Raw genomic sequence first — 23,333 nt, 5'->3', positions numbered from 1 at the left:
GGAAGTATTAGCCCCACCGTGTCTTTTATCACTGTTACTTTCTACCAGTATTTCTCTCTCTACAGGGAACATCTAGGTTATGACCTCGCAGAGTTGTTTATCATAATGAAGGGAAAAAGAAAGACCAGCAGGTACATACATAACACTCCTGTAAGCAGCCTTCTCCTGCCTGTGGTCTAGGAGAACGTTAATGAAAAGGGGATGAGTAAGCCACCTGCCACACCTTAATGCTGGGGACGGTGATTCAGAGCAGTTCCAGGCACTGGGTAAAGGGTCAGCATGACTCAGTGCCCGTGGAACATCTCTACGTGGCTGTTTCACGGGCACCCAATTGCCCAGGCCAGGAACCTGGGGGTCTTCCTTGGCATATTCTCCTTCCTGACCCTCCATCAGACACCGGGTCCCCGTGCCATGTCTGGCACAGCGCTTTCCTGTCCCCACTCTTGCCCGCTCTGGTCAGTCTGGGCTCCGCCCACAGCCACAGTAGGTTTTCTAAAACGCAAATATGGTCGGATTTCCTTGGTGGTCCAGTGGTTGGGAATCCGCCTGCCAGTGCAGGGGACATGGGTTTGATCTCTGAGCTGGGAGGATGCCACATGCCACAGGGGAACTAAGCCTGTGTACCACAACCACTAAGCCCGCGCCCTGGAGCCCGGACTCTGCAACAAGAGGAGCCACTGCAGGGAGAAGCCCACGAACCACAGCTAGAGAAAAACCTGCACGCAGCAACAAAGGCCCAGCGGCACCGACAAAAATTCATTAAAAAACCCCACAAATATGGTTCCATCCTGCTTTAAATCCTTCATTGAATACCCACTGCCCTGGAGGTGAAAGCTCAAACAAGGTATTCAGAGCCTCATCGACCTGGCCCCTAATTCTAAGCTCATTCGCTGTGGGCTTCTGCATAGCCTCCAACGTGTCATCACCTGTGATCCCCTCCTGTGATCACCCATGTATCTGTCAAGTGCTTGCTTAAATGCCAGCTTCTCCTAGGCCACGCCCCCGGTTCACCACACAGGTGGGAACTCATTAAGAGTGTTGAGAGGACTGAATTCCCAAGCTTCAACAAGGCTTTTAATAGCACATGGATGCTTCCCTACTGGCTGTGGGCACCAACCCCAGCAGCAGTAGGGGATCTTCTACTTCACAGAAGCTCTGGGTACAGAACACTTTTCTAGAAGGCAGCTGTGATGTGGCTGAACACCCTGGGCTTTGGAAACTGCCCAAGCACAGCTCAAGCCCAGGTCTGGCTGTTATTTAACTTCCGAGTCTCAGTCCCTTCATCTGTGAAGTAGGGGTGATAATCACACCCTCCTCTGGCCTGTGGTCCAGCCAGGAGAGCGAGGGTGGATGGAGGGTCCCAGCCAGTCAGTTTTAGAGCAAATAACAGCCCTACAGAACAAACATTTCTGATAAATAGGTTCCAACTCTGATGAGCTGTGGCAAATTCTACGAACCCAGTCATGAAGGATATAGCAGTTCAGTGGGTCCAGGAAGAAGGTTGTAAATAACATGAGATCCTGCTGGAGGCTGTTCTCAAAGAGCAGAGACACCCCTGGGCCCACTCACGACCCCCTCGGCACTGCCCTCCTTCACCTTCCTGCTCCTCGGACAGTCCTCTTTGATGGGAGGTAAGAGAAGCCACTCTCAAGGTAACTGCTGATTTTTCTTTTTCCCCAACCAGGGATCAAACCTGCGCATCTTGCGGTGGAAGTGCCAAGTCTTAACCACTGAACTGTCAGGGAAGTTCTGGTAACTGCGATTTTATTAGTTGAGTGCTTGGGTCTGCAGCAGACAACTACCAACCCCCTCACCCCTCTGTGGTGCCCCTCTGGAAGGCCTTGGCCCACTGCCTATACATGGAGAAGGGCAAAGCCCCCCAACTCGGGCAGCAGCCAAGGTGCGGCCCCTTCCGTTCCCCAGGGCTCCGTATCCTCCCAGACAGGAGCTTGCTCTGTCATCTTCGCTCCCACTGCTGGCCTGTGGCCAGTGAACAGCACGGAGAAAAGCCTTCCGTCCTTCCCCGCACCCCGTCACCCTCTGGGGAGTGTATCAGAAGAAGCTGATGAGCTCAGGGTCTGTGCTAGTGAGTCGGTTGCCCTGGCAGCTGGGAACAAGGTGCAGGTTTTGTGTGCCAGCCTGAGAGCAGGATGGGCTGGCTGAGCCCCAAGAGCACGTCAGAACTCGAGGTAAAAGTGCTAGGCACGGCGCCCTCCTTGCCCCTGCAGCACCTCCACCTTGTCAGGCAGGAGGCCAGAAGGCCCTGTAACATGTGTGGCCCGACTCTACATCCCTAAAGCAGGGAGACCCCATGCTCTCTGTCGGCCACTCCTTGTGTATAGAAGTATAGAAGCCCCCTGCCTCAGGAGAGGCTCAGGTGAAAAGATTCTAAAACCATCCATGGGCTGAGGGGCCCACAGAGCCCACTCAGACCCTGGGTCCTGAGCTGGAAGTCTGTGGGGAGCAGACCCACAGCTGCCGCTGACCGTGTCGTGGGGCTGCCTGCCCTCAGCACGGCATCTCCCTAGAGGCCGCTGCCTCCTGGGGTGTCTGAGCGGCCTGGGTGCACCCACCTGCCTCAGCCATGGGCTGGAGGGCTCGTAAAGAACCCGCCAGCACCCTATCCACAGGAAGAGCTGTAATTAGGCCCTGGGCATCGAGGGGCTCTCCCGGGTGCCCCTGCTATGAGCTGGCGGCCAGAGAGTCAGTTGCAGGGTCTGAGGCCTCTGCTGAGGAGGCAGCTGGGCCTTCAGGCTGAGTGGGATGCCATGTTGTAGGAGGCTTTCTTCAGGGTCTCCAGGAAGAACTGTTCATTCTCCAGAAAGTCACGGTCCTGAAAGGCAGAGCTGGGTGAGCAGTTGCCCTCTGGCTCCCTCCTGCACCCGCTTCTGTGGACAGGGATGTGGATCGCTGGACTGGGCTTGAGGGGACCCTGGGCATCAGCGGATCGATCAGTCCTCTCCCATCCTGGCTCTGCCTGGCTCTGGGATCGGCGGGGGTGGGGCAGGGAATGCACCAGCTCTCCCTTGAGGGGAGGCCATGTGTCAGCACATGACATGGTCCCTCTCGGCCTGTCTGCAAACTGGAGAGAACGACAGTGCCTGCCAGGGAGGGCTGTGGGAGGGGGAACGCTTACAAGGCACAGCGCAGAGCCTGGCGGGTAGGAAATGCTCTCTCAGTGACACCGCGAGCACCTTTGAGGCCTATCCTTTACCTGCTCTCCACTGGGAGTGGGGTAGGCTTGGCCCTCCCCGGGGCCAGGCTGCGCTCTCTCCCTCCTCTGAGTGAGCTTCTTGTCACCACTGTGAACGAGGAGCCCTGAGTCCAGGGGCAGTGGGTGGGCCTGGGTGGCCTCCGCTCCAGGATGCTTACCTGCTCAGCTGTGTGTTTCAGCAGCACCAGCTTGGCGTAGAGGTGCGAGGGACCCAGGCCGACCAGTGGTTGGCTGCACCGAGGAACGGTGGGGGCAGGTGACAACGTGGCTGAAAGGCAGAGGAGGACGGGGTCAGGGGGCAGCGTGGCGGGAGACCAGGACAGCCAAAGCTGGATCCTGGGGCCTTCTCACCACTGCGGGTGGGTGCAACCTGACCGACCCTCCGGGCACATCCAGCTTTCAAAAGCCTCGGAAAATGCTCATGGGATCTCGGCTGCTAAGTCCAATTCTGAAAATTTATTAGAGGGAAATAATCGGGGAGAGATGTATGTATTATACAAAGATTTCCACTGAAATGCTAGTTACCTTATCGACAAAGAAAAAAATCAGTAGGAAATTAGTAAAAATATAGGACAACTCATAATGAAAATTATGTGGATTAAGAGTTAAATGTTTAATTACTGACATGAAAATATGTTCCATCTGAATATTTCTGAATGGGAAAAATAAAGGTACAAAATAATGTATGATGCAATCTCATTTTTTTTTTTAATGGAGGAGAAAGAGTTGCTTTATTTCTTTACCAGGCAAAGGGGGTGTGGGCTAGCACCTCAAGAACTCAATTTTGTTTTTAAAAACATACACACAACAGTCTAGAATACTATGCACCAAAATGTTTATAAAGTGGTTCTACAGAGTGGGTTAAAGGTAGTTTTTTCTTTTTTTTTAATATAAGCATGGTCCATTTTAAAACTTATTTGGCTGTGCTGAGTCTTACTTGCAGAACATGGGATCTAGCTCCCTGACCATGGTTTCAACCCTGGCCCCCTGCATTGGGAGCTTGGAGTCTTGGACACTGGGCTGCCAGGGAAGTCCTGAGGGAAGTATTTTAAAAACCAGTTTCCCTTCTTCTGTTTTTGACCTATTTTTCTATAACATGCGTTACTAGCATAAAAAAAGAAATAACAAGATGACTTTAAGCTGCAGACTTCCCTGGTGGTCCAGTGGTCAAGAATCTGCCTTCCCATTTGGGGGACATGGGCTCCATCCCTGGTCTGGGATGATCCCACATGCCACGGGTCATGTGTGCTGTCACAAAGACCCAGCAGAGCCAAAATAAAAAATAAATGAAATAAAAATAACTAACTTAGGTTTTAAAAAAAACAAACTCAGCTGCCTCCTATCTTGAGCACACAGGAGGCTGGGCAGGATGTGGCTGGCATGCTCTGCCCAGTGGGCAGACTGAGCTGACATCCCCGCCTCCCGGAGTTACTTACCACTCAGGCCAGAGGCTGCGGGGTCCTGGGCCCTTGAGAGCAGCCCCACTGGGCTGGAGGGCAGGTCCTGTCGGACACGATCCAGCTGCAGCCGCTGCTGGGCCAGACTCAGATGCTCCTGTCCAGCCCCCAGAGAGGAGGACACCGCAGTGAGGGCAGAAGGCTGGGGAGGGGTCCCGGGGAGGGGTGCCGGGGGCAGAGCCTCTGGGAGGCGCCTTGCCTGGTGCACGTGGCGCTCCTGCTGCCGAAGCCGCTCCTGCTGCTCCTGCACCAGCTGCAGCCGGGCCTGCTGCTCCGACTGCAGCTGCCGGGCGTCACGCAGGGCCCGCTCCCCCTCCTCGTACTTCTTCGAGGCCACCTGCGGGGAGCCCGCCTGGGTCATCTGGGCTGGCAGAGGTCAGCATGGCCCCCGCCCCCACCCCCGCCCCCGCCCAGGCTGCGCCGTGGCACCTGGCTCATGCTCTCCACCTCCTCCGCGCGCAGCCTGATGCGCTGGGCAGCGGCGCTGACCCTCTCCTTCTCCAGACGCAGCTCCTGCCGCTCCCGCTCCAGGGCCTCCCTCTCGGCCGCCAGCTGGTCCTCTTTGGCACGGAGCTCGCTGGCCCTTATCTTCAGCTCTGCCTGCTCCTGGAGATGGCAAAGCCTGGCTGCATTCTCCTTCCTGGAGTTGAACTGGGCTCTGGGGACCCCAGGTCACCCTGCCTCATTGCCGGAGCTGAACTCCACCCTGACTCTGGGAGGAGGTGGTGGGAGACCTGGGGCCAAACCAAGGGCTCAATTTTTCTGAATCCATTTCTTCATTTCTAGAATATCTAAGTCATGGGAACATGATGAGGATTAAAAGAGCAAATGAGTATAAAGAAGCAGCAAAAGCAAGTTGTTACTATGATGACTGTGGTTGTTTCAGTTCCGCAGGGGTAACTCTTATTACCGCTGCGTGCTTTCTGAAGCGGACCATCCTATGAGGAGCAGACCGTGAGGGCCAGGGTGGGGAGACGGGCAGGGCTGCGCTGGGTTCCCACAGTCCGGGAGGCTCTGGATCCTACCTTGGCCAGGCTGACGAGGGTGCCCTCCCGCTGGGTGTCCACCTGCAGCGCCCGCTCCGCCTCCCGCTCTGCCCGCTCCTTCCTCAGCTTCTGCTGCGCGAAGAGCTCGGCCCACTCAGCCGCCAGGCGCCGCCGCTCCTCCCCGCACTTGTGCATGACGGACTTCTGCTCCTCCAGCAAGGCGCTCTGGGGCGAGGGTGCGAGGGGCCCGGTGAGCATCCCTGGGCCTGATGGCAGGGATGCAGCCAAACGCCGTGCGTCTGGACTCACCTTGGCCCTCTCCAGCTCCTCCCGCTCCATGGCTATCTGCTGGACCATGACCTTCCTCTGCTCCTCCAGAGCGCGCTGTGCCGACTCGGCCTTAGACTGCTCGGCGTGCACCCGCCAGCGTTCCTGCCGGCCCGGTAGGGTCAGGGCTGAGCGCTTCGGCCCCTGGAGGCTCCATCTGCTCCCCAGACAGGCCTGAATGCTCCCCGGGGAGCTGGGCAAACCACCCTCATCTGGCTTTTCCCACGCTAAGCCACAAACACCACCTTTCCGGAGCAGTAAAAATGGGAAGAAGGCTGGGGACTGGTTTGAGGCAGGCACTCAGTCAAGCGCTGAAAGGGCTGAATAAATATGGTTCAGGATATTAGAACATCTGTGTCCACATACTGACAGGTCTATAGGGTATCTGTGATGTCATCAGTGGCTACCTCCAGCTACTGGATAATTTTTCTTTACTGTTGCCAGTTATTTTAATTTTTTCAATGAAATGTATCATCTTAGAACTTTGTACAAAAAAAGAAAAGGTTATTACTATTTCTGAATTCATCAAAGATTTACTGTATCAATTCTCTCAGGAATTGCTTTTTTGTTTGGTAGGGGTCAATGTGAATTGTTTTTTTCCCACAAGTGCAGCCAATTGTTTTCACCACTTATTAGACTGTAATCAGTCTGCCTGTCCTTGCACTGAGCCATGCTAATCTTGTCTATGTCCTTCCAATTTTAGCACCTGTGCTGCTGAAACAGGCACGAAAGGGCATGATTTTTTAAAGCACAAAGCCTGCTCTTACAGATGTAAGAGACAAAGGGAGTTTAAAGACAGCTCAGGAGACAAGAGTATTTCTCCCAAAGTCACATCAGCAATGGCATCAGTGATGAGGGGGTAGGGGCTGGACGGGGTGGGCTGGGGGCACTTCTGGAGGCTGGGGAGGTGGGAGTCCCTGCAAAGCAAGGGGCAGGAGAGACAAAGAAAAGCGCCGAGGAGGCCAGGACAGAGTACAGCTGCCCAGTGCTGGGGAGACAGGCCCTACCTGCTCCAGCAGCCGGCTCTGCTCGCCCAGGCGTGCCTCCATTTTCCCGATGACCTCTTGGAGCCGACTCCTCTCTTCCTCTATGTCCCGCTGCTGCCGGCTCAGCCTCTCCTGCAGCGCTGGGGGCGGCCCACAGGGTGCTCACTGCCCCCCCACCTGCCTTCCCGTCAGTGGGGACAGGACAGAGGAGCCCGGGGCCCCAGTACCTTGGAGCTGCTTGTCCTGTTGCCGGATCCCCAGCTCCCGCTCCTGGGAGGTGCTGAGGTGCGAGGCCTCCACACGAGAGGACAGCTCGTGCAGGCTGCTGGAGAACTTCTCCATCTGCTCGATGATGCCGTTCAGGGACCTGGGGTGTGGGGGGCGGGGCTCGGGTCATGAAGGCCTGGGTCCCCCGGCCCCACCCTGCCGGGACAGCAGAGCCTGATGGCGAGCCTACCGCGTATGGGAAGTGGCGCTGGTCACGGCGTCGATCTCCCGGTCCTTCAGCAGCTTCAGCCGCTGCAGCTGCTCCTCATGGTCCTTGCGCATCTCCAGGATGGAGGCCCTGGGGGACGGGGTCGGAGGGGAGGGTGGCACAGTGAACACCCTGGGCAGCTCTGTCCGGGAGGGGGCTGCTCTGGCGGTCCATGCTCCGTGGCCTCTCCTCCCCAGCACCAGGCAATGCCTCCATTTCCCTGGCTCCAGCAGGTTCCTTGTTATTCAGCCAAGGACACCTGACGGGGGGCCTGACAACCCTTTCGTGTCTGGCCAATCTGAGCCATGGGGAAAGGCCGACTCAGCCCACCTTGGCCAACCCTCTCATGTGCCTTTTCTTTAGTTCTGCTCTCCTCTGGAAAGGCAATCAGATCCACACGCCAGGCACAACCTTTTCCAGGGCTGATGCAGTCACTAGCCTCGAGTGGTCCGGCTGATGGGTTGGTTCACCTGCGCTTACTTAGCACTTGGGTTACTCGCTGCTGCCAGGCCCTGCCTGAATAGCCAGTGACCTCAGGCCCTGCCGGGATGCCCTCGCTACTCTGAAGGAGTGGGGGGATCCCCACTAGGGGTAGAAGGGTACATGAGGTGGGTCAGTGAGGTGGGCCTCAGTTCTCAGTCCTCATCTGGAAGGAAGAGGTCAAGCCTTGGTACAGAGGCTGCTGAGCCCATGGCTTGGAGTCTCACGGCAATTGGCTTCCTCTGGCCACCCCTGAAGCTGGCCCCCGGCCTCCCCTTACCGCTGCAGTTCCCGGAGCCGCTCCATCTCCTGGTCTTTCTCCTGTGTGGCGGCCGCCAAGTGCCGCTGGTGCTGGGCCGTGAGTTCAGCGCGGGCCTGCTCGGCCTCCTGGCAGTGCGACAGATACTGGGCAGACAGCTCCTCGTTCTCTCTCCGCAGCCGCTCTTCCCGTTGCTGGTATGATGTTTCTAGCACCTTGACTCGGCTCCTGCCAACAGAACACCCAACCGTGAGGCTCAGAAGGGGAGGGCGGCCACCCAGAGGGCCCCTCAGGGCACCTGAGCTGGGGCTGGCCCTGAGCCATGGGCAGCCCGGGCTGGAGAAGCGGGGTACCTGTGAGCACACTCGATGAGCTCCAGGTCTGCCTGGTGCCGCTGCTGCAAACTCTCCAGCAGCAGCTTGTGCTGGGTCCGCTCTAGCTCCAGCTTTCGCACCTGGGCCGTGGCGTGGAGGGAGGGGAGGGAGTGGAGAGTCCCTCAGGCTGCCTGGGGAGGCCGTCCAGCCCTCATGGCACACCCTCCCACCAGCCCTGCCCTGGAAGCCGCAGCCCCTCTGCCCCTCACCTGGGCCTCGAGCTCCGCCAGCTGGGCCTGACTCTGCAGGAGGGTGGCCTGGAGCTCAGCGGTGCCACTCTGAAGCTGAGCCTGTGCCGCCACGAGCTGCTGCTGGTACTCGGGGCTGGGCAGCAGGCTCCGGGCCAGGGAGTCTGGGAGGAGGGACTGGAGGAGAGGGGGAGGGGCGTGCCCCATCAAGTAGGGGACAGGGGCCCAGCTGAGCTCACCTCTGACCTGCCAGGCTCCACGCCTGACCTGTGGCTGGAGACGGGGACAGGGTCATGACACCCAGAGGCCAAGGATGAGGCCTGGAGGGTCATATGGTCCCTGTCCTTCCCCTCTCAGGTCAGGTTGGGGAACATGAGTCTCCCCCATGCCCTCAGAACAACATCCTCCCAGCAGGGGTTCCAGATAAATAGCGGGTCCCCGCAGAGTTCCAGCTACAACAGAAGGTGGTGACCTTGGCCCTGGTGTCAGGCCTCAAGTCCCAGTGCAGAGCGATGCTCTGGGTCCTGCAGGCTGCCCACCACCCACCCACCATCGCAGAGGCGCTTCCGGGTTTCCGGGGAAGCACTCCACAGGTGCTCCTGTGGGGCCAGGCCTCCTCGGGTCTGGGGGTCACAGGAGCTATTGCACCCAGGCAACGTGGGCGGTGGGAAGACGGCAGTGGAGGAGGTTTTCTAGACGGAGCAGCAGGACAGCTGAGCGCTGCGCTCTGAGTGAAGCATTCTCAGCTGCCTCCGCCCGGGGGCCACCTCAATTCTCCACTGGTGCCAGCAAGTGAGCACCCAACCCTGCCCGGGAGAGGCAGGCGAGTGCTGGTGGGGAGACGGGAGAGCCGGCTGAGAGGACAACGCGTTCCTCCTGGCGGTTTGGCAGGAGCTGCCTCTGAGCACAGGAGAACTGCCCCATGGGCCCGCCTGTTTGTTCACCCTCCTTACCTGAACAGGCACAGATGGCCCTGAGGGTTCCTGGGAATTCGGGAAAACAACTGCAGGCTCTGAAAAATCAACAGCACAGAAATGAGGAGGCACAGGGAGGCCCGCGGTCTAGGCGTGTGCTTGGGAGAGCCTGGCTTCAGGTCTGTCTGCAGGGACCCCTGAAGGAAGCTCTCAGTGCCTCTCCACCCAGAGTTAACCTCCCAAACAAAGCAGAACACACACCAGTGCCAGAGTGGTCTCCAGGGGCTCTGCCCCTCTTTGGGTCACCTGCATGGAGGGCCAAGGCGGCCTTGTTCCAAGTCACGGTGGACCTGTGGACACGGGCGGGGGTGGCAAGGTGAGCAGCCTGCTGTGAAGGATTCAGGGAGAAGGGGAGGGCTGGTCTGGCAGGAAAGGTGAAGGCCAGGGTCAAGTCATAGACTGGAAAGGCCTGAAGGCTGGTAGTTTACTAAGAGCAGGGTCCCAGCTGGAAAAGGGGATGGGGACCTGAATCAGGTCCCCTGACTCAGTGGGTCTCGGATCCCATACACCACACTGACCACGTGGAGCCCAGCACAACCACCTGCTGTTCTAGGGACGGGGGCTCAGGCCAGCCCCCTGTGCCTCACCCGCCTGCACCCCGCCTCGGACTGAACGTACCCAGAGGTGGCAGGCGGGGACCATGGCCCTTGCGTTGCTATTCCTGGGATCTCCCCGGGGGCTGCTGGCTCGAGCACTTGGGTGCTGGCAGCAGGCTGACTGAGAAAGCAATTGTTAGTATGAAGGCACAGAAGGTCCGGGTTAGGCTGGACAAGGGCAGGCTGGGACAAAGCCCAGGAGGGAAGCTGCAAGGCTGCCCCTCTTCCCAACCCCCTCCACCTTCCTCATGTTGCCACCATTCCATCTTTGGAATCCTCCTCGCGGTCTGAGCCCCTGGCCTTCTGCACCCCTCCCGGGGGCAACCACCTGGTAATGTCTAAGGAGCAGCGGTCGCCCTGCATGGGCACCATGGCCATGCTCTGGTCCATGCCATGCCTGCAGCGTCCACTGAGGCCCTGCTCACTCGCCCACTGGCTCCAGCGCCCTGTGGTTCCTCTTGTCTCCGTCCGCTCTTCCCTGTCCGTTCTTGGCTCTCAGGGCCAGTGAAGAAACTTTCCCTTCCCTTGGGTTTCAGGTCTGGGTCCTAACTGCCCTCCTTGCTTACTCAACCCCAGGCGGGGTGACATGCCCAGCCTCCCCTTTGCTCGGACCACAGAGCTTCCTCTGGATGGTCCCAGCCTGCTCTGGGGCTGCTCCCTGTCCTTCCCCACATTCCATAGCCTCCCCCAGGAGCCCCCTGGCAGCCACCGTCTTCTCAAACACTCCCCAAGAGCACAAGTGATCCCTGACACGTGTCGCCTGCTTTAGCTTGGTCAGCAGAGCCACTGGACACTGGGTGTCCCGCCAGCCCGAGGGCACTGTGGATAGAGCCCTGCTCGGAGGCACCAGGAAGGCTGTGTGAGCCCCATGAGGGCACCCTGGATCTCCTGCCCAACCAGGCCAGAGCCTGGCCCCGCGGCAGCAGGGCATGAGCGTCAGCAGCCCCCCAGCTCCCAAAGGTGGGGAGCCAGACACTCTCCCCGAGCCCAGAGAGGGGGAGAAGCAAGGCTGAGAGACTGCACTCTGCCCACAGTCAGCATACTGGGGGCGCTGCTGACGGAGGTGCCGAGTCCTCCCTCCAGAGAGATGGCAGCCTGAGCCCTACCTGCGGGAAGGCGGCCGGCCGGCTGTCCCTGCCGATTGCTGGCCCTCAGAGGCTGCGCCGCGCTCCGCTCTGGCCAGACCTTGGGCCTTCTTCCGGGACAGGGCATGGCTCAGCCAGTCCTCATCTGTCTCCTCCTCAGATGCTCCTGGCTCCGCAGGCTGGCTGCCTCTGGCAGGAGGGCCGGTACCCTTGGCGGGTGCTTTTGCCCCCAAAGAGGAGGGCAGCCCAGCCGCGGCAGGGTGGCGGACGGGGGCAGAACGCTGGCTCGCAGGAGGGGGGCCCCTCCGAGCCTCCCTGCCTAGGGAGCGGGGGAGCAGGTCCGAGCTGTCGTCCTTGAGGCCTAGCCAGTCAGCACCTCCCCTCCTGGGCGGGATGGGGCTGGAGGCTGCGGGGGTGCTCTGCCTGGAGCCTGCTTCTCCCTTGGGGTCTGTGCCGCCATCTAAGAACCTACTTCAAGACAGAGAAGAGGGGAGTCTAAGGCAGGGCAAGCAGCCTTTCCCTCCACTGCTCAAGGGAACTAGGCGGCCCACATTAAGGAGCCAGGATGCCTGGGGCCCTGCTAGGCCAGAGCCAAGGCAAGCCAACTGAGGTCTGCAAAACACCTTGATTCAGTCACGAAAACCAGGGACAAATCCATCTGCAGCGAACAGGACCAACCATGGGCACACACACCCAGAGAAAAATCAGCCGGGTCAAGCACTTCTAGGCTTTCCGTCAATAGTCATTCCGTCACTCATTCATTCATTTGGCCATTGTCTCTTGTGGCTAGGCTGGTAAAGAATCCGCCTGCAATGCGGGAGACCTGGGTTCGATCCCTGGTTTGGGAAGATCCCTCAGAGAAGGAAAAGGCCACCCACTCCAGTATTTTGGCCTGGAGAATTCTGAGGACTGTATAGCCACAAAGAGTCAGATACAATTGAGTGACTTTCACTTCACTCTATGAGTTACTGGCAGGTGGCAGCAGGTTCCGAGGTTTAAGGGAAGAGCTGATACACACGTGTGCAAGGTTACTGAGATGGAAAGAGAGGCTGAGAAAGCCGATGTGACATAACGTTAACACCATGGAGCCTGGAGAAAGGATAGGAGGGAGTTGTTCTCACAGCTCTTCGGTCAGTTTGAAATTATTTCAAAATATAAAGTTTAAAATATATACTGGGAGAAAAAAAAATCTCCAAATTCAGAAAAGTCCATCCACTAACTTAACATTTTGTGGCCAGCTGGGACGAGACCAAGGCAGGGCAAGGCAGAGCCCAGGGCCGGGTTTCCCGGGAGCTGAGTCTGAGAAGCTGCTGCCCAAGGTTCACTCTTGCTCCCCCTGGGTCTGGGTGTTCCTCACAGAGAAGCAGATCAGCTGACGTCACAGCAGTTTCCGGTCCCCCGGGGCTTCCAGCTGTGTCAAGTCCACCTCTTTCTTACTCTTCCCAGGAGGCTGGGAGCAGAATCCAGGGTCCGCTCCTGCTGGGGGGGCCATCCCGACCCCTTGGCCTGGACTGGTGGGCACTGGCTATGCCCCTCCTTTGGCGTCCATGGAGTCTAGTGCCTCCCAAACAAGCCTGGTGGTGGGATGGGGTGAGGGGGGGCCCCTACTTTCTCAGCAGGCAGCCTGCCTCTGCGCTTACCTGACAGACTGTCGGCGGGACTGTCGGCCCTCGGAGGAGCCCACGGTGGGCTGGTAGGCCCCAAAGGTGAAGTCCTCGTCACCCCAGGTGTCTTCCTTGTCTGTGAACGAAGGAACCCATGATCTAGGGCAGGGGGAGTCGACCTCTTCTGTGAATGCTGCAGAATGCTGGGTTTGAAAAGGGCTGAGCGAGCAGCTTGACGGGTAAGACGAGTAATGGGGGCTCGGAGGCGGAGGAAGCCGGTCTACACCTCTAGCCCCAGCGCAGAGAACATCGCCGTGAGCTGTGAAAAGTGCGCCTGAGGAGCCCGGCCCCGACCCCTGTGGGTGAGGCGGGGTGAGCTCGCATGTCCCAACGACGGGCAGCGGGCTGATGCTCTGAACAGAGCAACACTGGCCAGAGCAGTGTCTTTCAAACTGTGAGCTGCTGCCTGTTAGCAGGTTGAGAAGTTAAGTTACAACCGATGTATTTAATCGTCGAAGTGCCGAGTTGCTCAGTCATGTTCAACTCTTTGAGACCCCAGGGACTATAGCCTGCCAGGCTCTTCTGCCTGTGGGATTTTCCAGGCAAGAATACTGGAGTGGGATGCCATTTCCTACTCCAATTTATTAGTCAAAGAGCATATAAACATAAAAAAACAAGAGATTTTGAACACGGTGACAATTATTTTCTGACACTTTTGACCCAGTTCATAAACATGAATAATACAATGTGTGTGTGTGTGTCATGATGTAAAGCTTATTTCTTATTATGGCTCCTGGTATAAACCTGTTCTGGGGCCCCCACCCCACAAGCCTCCTCACCCTGTGGCCGCTGGTACTTCTTGTCCAGCTTGAACTCCCTGTGCTCGCCGGTGCCTGACCGGGCCAGGAGCTTGGCGGCCGGGCCCCGACCCAGCAGCTCATCCAGCTTGGAGCGGGCAGGGAGGGGCCCTTCCCTGCAGGATGGGACACAGGGCAGGTGCCTGTGAGCACGAAGGGCTCCTGCGGGGGCCACACTGTACCCTCCCTCTCGCTTTTTCCTGGTGGCACTCTCCACGCCCAGGGACCCTTACTGGTCGCCCGCCTGCCGCCTCTCTGCCTTGGGGCTGTCTCCAAACCCCAGGGTGGCCATGATGTCGTCCCCATCGTCAAAGAGCAGCTCTTCCTTCTTTCGGACTGGAGTGTCCCCAGGAGTTAGAGGGATAGAGGGCCCTAAGAAACAGAACACAGGGCACAGAGGCCTTCTGGTCCTCAACTGTGCGGTTTGAATGGGCTGACGGGGCGTTTCTCTACCTCTGAGTGGAACAGCAGGCACAGCAGCGGCTTGTCCCAGCCTGCACTCCCAGCCCCACTCCCAAGCGCTCCCATCCCCTCTCCCTTCCCTCTTCCCAGAGACTGATGACCTCCTGGTCCAGGATCTGAGACCTCTGGTCCCTGCCTGGTGGGGTCTCTGGATCTGCGCTGGCAAGTTCAGTGAGTCAACTGCAGCAGCCCCGGGAACGTAACAAGCCCACCCTACCGTGATCTCTGACAGGGGCTGGATTCTTTTTGGAAGAGGTTTTCGTCTCCGTGGAGGGCAGCTTCTTGGGGATTCCTTCCTCATCATCAGAGAGAAGTCCTGCCAGGGGGTCTTCTGAGTCTCACAGGCAGAAGGGGAAGCAAAGGGCAGACTGTACGTCGCGTTCAGGAAAACCAGCACTGTACTGCACTGCTGCTGTTGCTGCTGCTAAGTCACTTCAGTCGTGTCTGACTCTGTGCAACCCCATAGACGGCAGCCCACCAGGCTCCCCTGTCCCTGGGATTCTCCAGGCAAGAACACTGGAGTGGGGTGCCATTGCCCTCTCCTGTACTGCACTAGGGGAGTTACTGACCAGAGAGCTGTAGCTGCTCTGACACCTATGTGAGGCGCTCAGCATCTGGGGGCCTGGGGTAGTGGGGCTCCGATACAGAGCAGACTGGGCCAGGGGAAAGAAAGCAGGGAGGGCGGCCCCAGGGCCCGCATTCCAGCGTAATGGCCCCAGGCTCTGCTGTCTGCCCCAGCCTTCTAGGAACAGCCCCGAGGCTTGAGAAGGCAGGTAAAATGTCAGGGAGTGCATGAAGGACAACAGACTTTCCCCCACGCTTTATAATCTTCAGTTTGACCCCTAGCTTCCAAGTCTGTGCAAATAAGTGCCCAGACATCCCAGCCAGAGGGGCACAATTAGTCCCTCCCTCAATTTGTGAGGTCTTCCTGGTGGCTCAGACGGTAAAGTGTCTACCTGCAATGCGGAAGACCCGGGGTTCGATTCCTAGGTTGGGCAGATGGAGAAGGAAATGGCAATCCACTCCAGCACTCTTGCCTGGAAAATCCCATGGATGGAGGAACCTGATAGGCTACAGTCCATGGGGTCGCAAAGAGTCGGACACGACTGAGCGACTTCACTTTCACTTTCAATTTGTGAGGAACAAAATCAACTCAACAGCACCAGCTGGCTGCTCCGCATCTGAGAGTCTGTCAGCCCTCGGGCAAACAAGTATCAAACTGAAGCGTCCTAGAGGCATGACTGCAGGGCCTGCGGTACCTTCCAAGGAGAACTTCCTGTACTGATGCCCAAAGCTGGAGGGAGACGGAGGCCGCTTCTTGGTGGGAATGGCATCTCCTACAGGCAGCAAAGAGGAGCCAAGGCCACAGGCTGGGTCTCCTCTGGCCTCCGTGCTGCCACACTGTGACGGGGCCCCCGGGCTGCTGTGTATTTCCATTTGGTGGCTGAGGGCTTGTGGCCATGGACACAGCCGTGGGAGAGGTCTATACCGCCCTGGATCTCAGTCAGGCTTTTGGCCTGGAAATGCACTCTGGAAGTGACCTTCGGCCCTCCATTTACAAGTTGCTCCAAACAGGTACACAGGTTGGGGCCATGCAAAAGTTACCATAAAATTCTGCAATTTAACTCAAATGGATTCTCCAGGAGTCCAAGGAAGTGGGGGTGGGGGGGTGGGAAGCTCAACCCGTCTCCCTCCCCAACCATAAACACTCCAACACACAGGTACACAGCGAGCTCCTGGTCTTCCCCCTCCCAGGCAGAGAAAACCCATAGCACACGAGGCCTTCTGTCTAAGCATCTCCCACATCCCCAGAGTATCTTCTCATTCGAGGAGCTATGTCCTACTCACCTTTCTCATTGGCGGTTAACACACTGGCGGTTTTAAGAGGACTAGGCGGCTCTTCTTTCCCAGAGCCCTTTGCAGGCCTTTTGTTTGAGGCTAGATTTGACTTCTTCAGCCCTAAGAGGTCAGCATCCATTTCATCCAGGTCCTGGAAAAGCAGGAAGGAGGAAGGAATCCCCACAGGTGCTCAGCTGGTGGGTGCTAAACACCCCCAGGCTCTGAGCAGCCTGGTAAGGATGCTGCCTCCAACTTCCACGTGGAACAGATGGGGACTCTGGTGGGGGACCCACCCCAACAAGGTCACGGGACAAAGATAGAGGCAGGGCCAAAACCCAAAGGCTCCACACAGTCGGTCTCAGATAAGCTGAAAGGTTTCCAGCTGGTACTCCCACCAACCCTCATGAGCAGCTGCCGCCTTGAGGTGAGAATGGGAGGGAGCCTCAAACCTGCTTTCAGCAGCTTCTCACAAAAGCTTAGCAAATGCTGAAGCTGTTAGCAGTAGAAACGAAACAGCAGGGTCCTGGGGTCTAAGGTTCCCCAAGGTTGGGACTTCCCTGGTGGTCCAGGGGTTGAGAATCTGCCTTCCACTGCAGAGAAGGGTGTGGGTTTGATCTCTGGTCAAGGAACTAAGATCCCACATGCTGTGAAGTGCAGCCAATATACATAAATAAATAAATAAATAAATGAAGGAACAAGAGGGAGAATGAAGGCTTGGTATAAAACAGTGTCCCAGCCCATCTCCCCGAAGCTGTTTCCTTACCTTCATGGCGTGCAGCAGAGCCTGCGGGTCTGCATCAGAGATGTCTGAAACCTACATGACGGGAGGGTCAGGAGAGACATGCTGATCAAGGCCCAACAAAACTCAGGACGCTTATCACCTGGCTCCTGTTAGGGCAGGAGCAGAGCTGGGTGAGGGGAGGAACATAATTTGGAGGGTTCTACCCTCACAGTGCTCAGGCGTTATATGAAGTCAAACCTGACCAGCTGTGGACACTCACAAAGCGCTGCTGCTTTCGGGTCCTCCCCAAAGGAAGTCCACGGCCATCACAAAACAGATTAGGCTACTTTCCCGCCATGTGATCGGACAGCGTGGAGTTTACTATGGGAAGCGCCATTAGAAGGGGCAACCGCTGAGCCTCCAGCAGCTGCTCGGAGCTCTCCTTTCTAGCTCATCTCACCGGGAGGGATGAAAAGGACTTGCTCTGAGTCCACTTGGCAGCCCTTGGGTACTGTTTTAAGAACAAACTGGCTTTGTGGGGACTTCTAAGCCTTCTGTGGGGAGCCCCTCGGACACAACAGCCGTCTCACTGTCTCTGGGTATGAGCAGAGCCAGTGACGAGGAGGAACAGGCCAGACTCACCTCGGCATCAGCTCCCGCCAGGCCTGCCTGGGTGATGAAGGCATCGTCTTCCAGGAGGGACCTGCAAAGGAGCAGAGTCTATACCCGCACCCCCACCCCCGTGGTCCCCAGGGCACTAGATGATTCAAGGAAGGAGAAGGAGCTTAGAGAGGCCAAGTGAACCTAGACAGACTTCTCCAGAAGGACAGAATTGCTGAATGGAATCTCACAAGTCACCAAATGCGATGATTTTTAAGTTTGTTAAAAATGTACAGTCCCTTTAAAAACAACAGGTTAGAGAGAAAAACAGAGCTATTTGGGGTAAAATGAAGGTGGAGAGTGGAGCGCTCACAAAGTGCCTCCCTATCTCACAACCGTGGGGAAAGTTCAGAAGAACAATCTGACAGTCACCAATTTGAGAGTCAAGCATCTAGGTCAATCCCCTTATTCCGAGGGTAAGAAAACAGAGATTCAGAGAGCTTCAGGAGTTGCCCAAGGTCACACAGTAAGCAAGACTGGAAGCCGGAACCTCTGACCTCCAGTTCAGTTCCCTTCCCACCCCTCCAGGGTCCTCCGCTGCCCCAGAGCTGAAGGGAGGACAGGAAGGTTGTGGCCCTACAAGCAGGACCCACCGTGAGTGGAGAGGGAGGGAAAGGCAGGAGCATTCGGCCTGAAAGGGGCTTGGATGCCCGGGTGGCCCCATGTGCTCACTTTGGTCCAGGCCCGGAGGGAGGGGGCGCCTGGGCTACACCTGGGGCATCTCTGGCACGTGATGTTAGTTTAACAGGCTTCTCAGGTGGTGTCGCTGAAAAAAATTAAATAAAAGATGTGATTCGGCCACGGAGAACTGCAGTCAAGATGGAAAGGACTGCACGTTGCCCACCAAGCTGTCTCCCACATCTTCCTACTGAGAGAGGGGCCTTTTTGCAGGAAGGAAACTGACCCTCGAGGCAGGTCTCTTAAAAACCTGAATGGAGGAGGGCATCATATATTTCCAAGTAGGAAGTCAACACAACTGGTGCCAAGTCAAGAGGCTGTTCCCACTTCCAACCAGGAATGCGGAAACAATGCACATCCATCATCCGCGGGCTTGTGCTTTGTGCTTCTGGACCAAGCCACGTGGTGGCTGCTGAGTTTCACTGACCCCAAAGCCCCGTTTCTCAGTGCAGCAGACATGGACACACAGGGTAAGGGACTTGTGTCCAGAATACAGAAAGAATTCTTACAAACTCAGCAATAAAAAGGCAAATAACTCAGTTTGAAAACTGGATAAAGATCTGAATAGACCTTTCTTCAAAGATATAAATGGCCAGGAAACGCATGAAAAGATGTTCAAGGTCATTAGTCATCATTAGTCATTAGGGAAATGCCCATCGAAATCACAGTGAGATTTAACTTTACACCCACTAAGATTGCTATTTGTTGTCGTTGTTTAGTCGCTAAGTTGTGTCCAACTCTTCTGTGACCTCATGGACTGTGGCCCGCCAGGCTCCTCTGTCCATGGGATTTCCCAGGCAAGAATACTGGAGTGGCTTGCCATTTCCTTCTCCAAGATTGATATAATGAAAAAGAAAATAACAATTACTGGCAAGAATGTGGAGAAATTGGAACTCTCTTACACTGCTGATGGGAATGTACACTGGTACAGTTCCTGTGGGAAACAGTTTGGCGGTTCTTCAAAAAGTTAAACACAGAGTTATCATATAATCCCGTAATTCAACTCCTAAGTTTACACCCGAAAGAACTGAACACATAAGCCCACACAAAAACTTGTATATGGTTGTTCATAACAGCATTATTCATAACAGCCTAGCTGAAATGTGGAAACCACCCAAACGTCCATAAACTGATGAATGGCCAAACAAAATGGGGCATAAAGAACAATGAAATATTGTCCAGCTATGGAAGGGAATGAAGAGAGGAATGTTATAGTGCAGATGAACCTCGAACACGTGGAAGGTGAAAAGAAGCCGGATGCAAAAGCCTCATACTTAAGGCAAATTCATAGAGAAAGAAAGTTAAGTAAGTGGCTGCCTAGGGGTGGAGGAGGGGAGAGTGAGGAGTGACTGCTAATGGTGTGGAGTTTCTTTACGGGGTGACGAGAAGGTTCTAAATTCGGCTGTGGTGGTGACCGCGCAATTCTGTCAATATATACTACATGTCACTGAACCGTACACTTTATAAAAGACTGAACTTTATGTGAATTATATCTCAGTTAATAAAAGAGAGAGCAAGCCTGAATCAGGGGGTTCTGGGAAAGGGGCACTTACCCTCATCTCCCAGGAGGTCAGCAAGGACATCATCGATGGAGTCTGGAACAGGAAAGGGGCCACCGTGACTTCAGGAGGAAAGAAGGGTCCTTTAGGGCCTCATAGCTTGAGACCTCATCCAGGATACTCCACCTGGATATTTCTGGATACAGAGCCCAATAAAAAGGATTTTTCCCTGAGTCCCATCTGTTGTTTATTTCTGAATTACTCCAAGGGCCAGCAAGGCAGCACAGGGGGTTCCCTAGGAAAGCACAAGCTGCCTTTGGGATTACAGGGACAATAGCAAGACTCACACCAAGGGACTTCCCTAGTGGCCCAGTGGCTAAGACTCCATGCTCCCAAGGGAGGGGGCCTGGATTCAGTCCCTGGTTAGGGAACTAGTGACTGCATGCTCAGTCGTGTCTGATTTTTTGAGACCCCATGGACTTTGTTGCCCGCCAGGCTCCTCTGTCCATAGGGTCCAGGGTACTAGATCCTACAACTAAAGATCCCAAGTGCCAAAGTAAGACTTGGCACAAATAAATATTAAAAAAAAAAAAAAGATATTCACTGAGAACATTCAGGCAGACATTTCTAAGTCATGTGGACCCAAGGCAGGGGAATTATTTTTGGCTTATGGGTGATGTTTCATCCCCACTTACCTTTCAATCTTTTCTTGGTTTTGGGTGCCTAAAAAGGGAAAAACAAATCCCATGAACAAGAGCAGACAGTGAATGTGTACTAAAACCCAGAATGCAGAATGAATTGTTTTGCCTTTTGCAAAGATGGGGACAAGGAACACCAGTGGCATTTGGGGACAGATGCCCTTTATGGTTTTCTTAGAGTTTCTCGGAATAGACGCATTCAGAGCATGAAAAGGGCCACCCCCAACCAGCAGTGGATGCCACACTGGGTGCCATCTGGTGGGCGGAAGTTTCTCCTTTCCCCCAGATTTCCAGATGCCACATACAACCCCTCCCAGGATGTAACGTTTTCCTCTAATCCATCTCCCTGACTGTTCAGTATCAGTGACAGATACGTATAAATGCTTTCCAGATGGATATTCAGAGGCTCAGAAGAGATGCTCGCTTACTGTTTAACAAGAAGTTGCTTTTTTTCTTTTATGCCGTGCTACACAGCTTGCTGGACCAGGGATTGAACCCATGCCCCCTGCATTGGGAAGCACAGAGTCTTAACCACTGGAGCTGCCAGAGAAGTCCCATTAATAAGTTTGATATCCATGCTCCTAACCATCACTCTTCTTTGGGGCCACCCAGTCCCCAAAGTACTTCATGCAGTCAAGCTCTTGGAGGTGGAGGCAGGAGGGAGGGTAGACTCCCATTTCCACACACCTGCTCTGATTCTGTGCTGTTGGAGAAGACTCTTGAGAGTCCCTTGGACAGCAAGGAGATCCAACCAGTCCATCCTAAAGGAAATCAGTCCTGAATACTCATTGGAAGGACTCATGCTGAAGCTGAAACTCCAATACTTTGGCCACCTGATGCGAAGAGCTGACTCATTTGAAAAGACCCTGATGCTGGGAAAAATTGAAGGCAGGAGGAGAAGGGGATGACAGGAGATGAGATGGTTGGATGGCATCACTGACTCAATGGACAGTGAGTTTGAGTAAGCTCTGGGAATTGGTGATGGACAGGGAGGCCTGGTGTGCTGCAGTCCATGGGGTCGCTAGGAGTTGGACACGACTGAGCGACTGAACTAAACTGCTCTGCATTCTGCTTACCATCTCAAGGCTCTGGGGGGCTGCTTCTAGGTCCTTCACAGTGCTGTCCAGCTCACTGGAATTCTGCCTGTCAGGCTCATCCTCCCTAATGAAGAAAATTAAAGTGTCTGCTCACAAACAATTTGGCTTTAACAGTGCTTGAGTCGAAGACTGATAAAGCCTTCTCTCACTTTACCCATTCAAGAGGTCAAAACCTATTTCCGTCGGTTAAAAATTTCTTATGGTGGGTGATTCAGATGAGAGGCAAAGTGTTCTGGGTAACTTTTCGAGGCTTGGAGATTATTTGAAAAAAAGTGCAGTGGTCCTCATTCCTTATTCTGAAAGAGGATACAGAAAATGGCAGGTCCCCATCTTAGAAAAGAGGTGGGGGTCTGGCACTGCGGTCTATACACCTTTCCAGGCAACACTCAGGACTACTTTCCCAGCAGCAATCAGCACACAGAACGGAAGTGAAAGCTGGTTACTCCTTGATAGTATTTTCACTATCGTTGGAAAATTTCCCCCTTTAACTGTAAATCCAACTCACTCCATTAGTGGTGAACTGTTTTCACCAGAATTATCATTCTTTCCCGCCCGCTCCTCAAAAAGTTCCGCACACTGACCTTTGGCACGGCTTGGAAGAAAGTAATAGGAGGTGGGCGGCTCTAGTTGCCTGGTGCCAGCCTGTCCTGTTATTAGAATGCAAAGTTAATGTGGGGTTACTGCACAGGGGCCACCCTGAATGCTTGAGTTTCTCCTCTGTAATGGCAGTGTTCACGACCCAACGTGTTTTGTCTCCCATCACATCTAGGAGCGTCTCCCATTTCCCAGTGATCCTGTCCCAGCCTCGCAGGCCGTGGGAATTTCTAAGGGAGGCTGCAAAGGGCCTCAGGACCACAAGGACCATCGCATCGTTGTGCACAGCCAACTCCGTGCCAGGCGTTTTAAGATCCCTTAGCTAGGGCCCTCCTGGTGTCACCCCCTCGGTCCTCGCGCCCAGCCCATCTCGATCCCGAGGGCAGCCTATGATCCTTCCAGCCCTTGAAATCCTCCCCACGCTCCCTGGCCCCCGCGCCCCGGTTACGTGCCATTCCCTTCGGAGGCGCAGCCACTGGGACGTGTCCCAGACATAGCTGCCGCTCCAGGCTCCACTCCAGCCCGGTTCAGTCAGGCCTCCAGCTTCGGAACGCTACGGACGCCAATCTCTCGGTCGCCCGGCCTCCGGAAGAAAGGCGAGGCGCGAAGCATCCTGGGGGTTGTAGTCCTAAACCCCCTCACCTGCTAGAGCCAAGGGCCTCTGGGGCGCTGGAATGAACCACACTTCCCAGGGTGCCCCTCCGCGGCCGTTAGTCGGCGCACCACGTCCAGTTAGCCGCTGGGCGCGTTGCTAGGAGCTGCCTGAACGCCCCTTTGCTAAGCGGGCGGTACGTGGGTTCCGAGGCCGGTGAGCTGCTTCCTCCAGGTTTTCTGCAGAACTACCACTACCTGGGCTCCAAAGTGAAGTGAAAGTCGCTCAGTTGTGTCCGACTCTTTGCGACCCCATGGACTGTGAATTCTCCAGGCCGGAATATTTGAGTGGGTAGCCTTTCCCTTCTCCCGGCGATCTTCCCAAACCAGGGATTGAACCTAGGTCTCCCGCATTGCCGGAGACGGCAATGGCACCCCACTCCAGCACTCTTGCCTGGAAAATCCCATGGACGGAGGAGCCTGGTAGGCTGCAGTCCATGGGGTCGCTAAGAGTCGGACACGACTGAGCGACTTCACTTTCACTTTTCATTTTCATGCATTGGAGAAGGAAATGGCAAGCCACTCCAGTGTTCTTGCCTGGAGAATCCCAGGGACAGGGGAACCTGGTGGGC

General features: G+C 55.8%; 1 protein-coding gene across 1 annotated transcript; it reads right to left on the bottom strand.

Moving 5' to 3' along the window:
* Positions 1–1,798: 1,798 nt before the first annotated feature.
* On the bottom strand, positions 1,799–22,659 carry FBF1 (Fas binding factor 1). The gene is made up of 31 exons (XM_052657839.1): positions 22,563–22,659; positions 22,098–22,163; positions 21,496–21,580; positions 20,417–20,444; positions 19,776–19,817; positions 18,217–18,310; positions 17,527–17,587; positions 16,927–16,977; positions 16,173–16,314; positions 15,584–15,661; positions 14,542–14,661; positions 14,096–14,234; positions 13,845–13,978; positions 13,042–13,141; positions 11,423–11,872; positions 10,339–10,437; positions 9,922–10,010; positions 9,700–9,758; positions 8,768–8,923; positions 8,538–8,638; positions 8,206–8,412; positions 7,428–7,535; positions 7,198–7,337; positions 6,992–7,110; positions 5,967–6,089; positions 5,697–5,882; positions 5,101–5,277; positions 4,871–5,008; positions 4,651–4,768; positions 3,373–3,482; positions 1,799–2,833 (listed from the first exon to the last, which is right to left on the bottom strand). Exons 3-31 carry the CDS (start codon positions 21,496–21,498, stop codon positions 2,750–2,752), a joined length of 3,456 nt encoding a protein of 1,151 aa, XP_052513799.1. The 5' UTR covers positions 21,499–21,580; positions 22,098–22,163; positions 22,563–22,659; the 3' UTR covers positions 1,799–2,749.
* Positions 22,660–23,333: the final 674 nt, after the last annotated feature.

The sequence above is a fragment of the Budorcas taxicolor genome, chromosome 19, assembly GCF_023091745.1.
Source record: "Budorcas taxicolor isolate Tak-1 chromosome 19, Takin1.1, whole genome shotgun sequence".
Taxonomy (NCBI): domain Eukaryota; kingdom Metazoa; phylum Chordata; class Mammalia; order Artiodactyla; family Bovidae; genus Budorcas; species Budorcas taxicolor.
The sequence above is the reverse complement of the archived record's forward strand: the minus strand, read 5'-3'. Positions and strand labels throughout refer to the sequence as shown.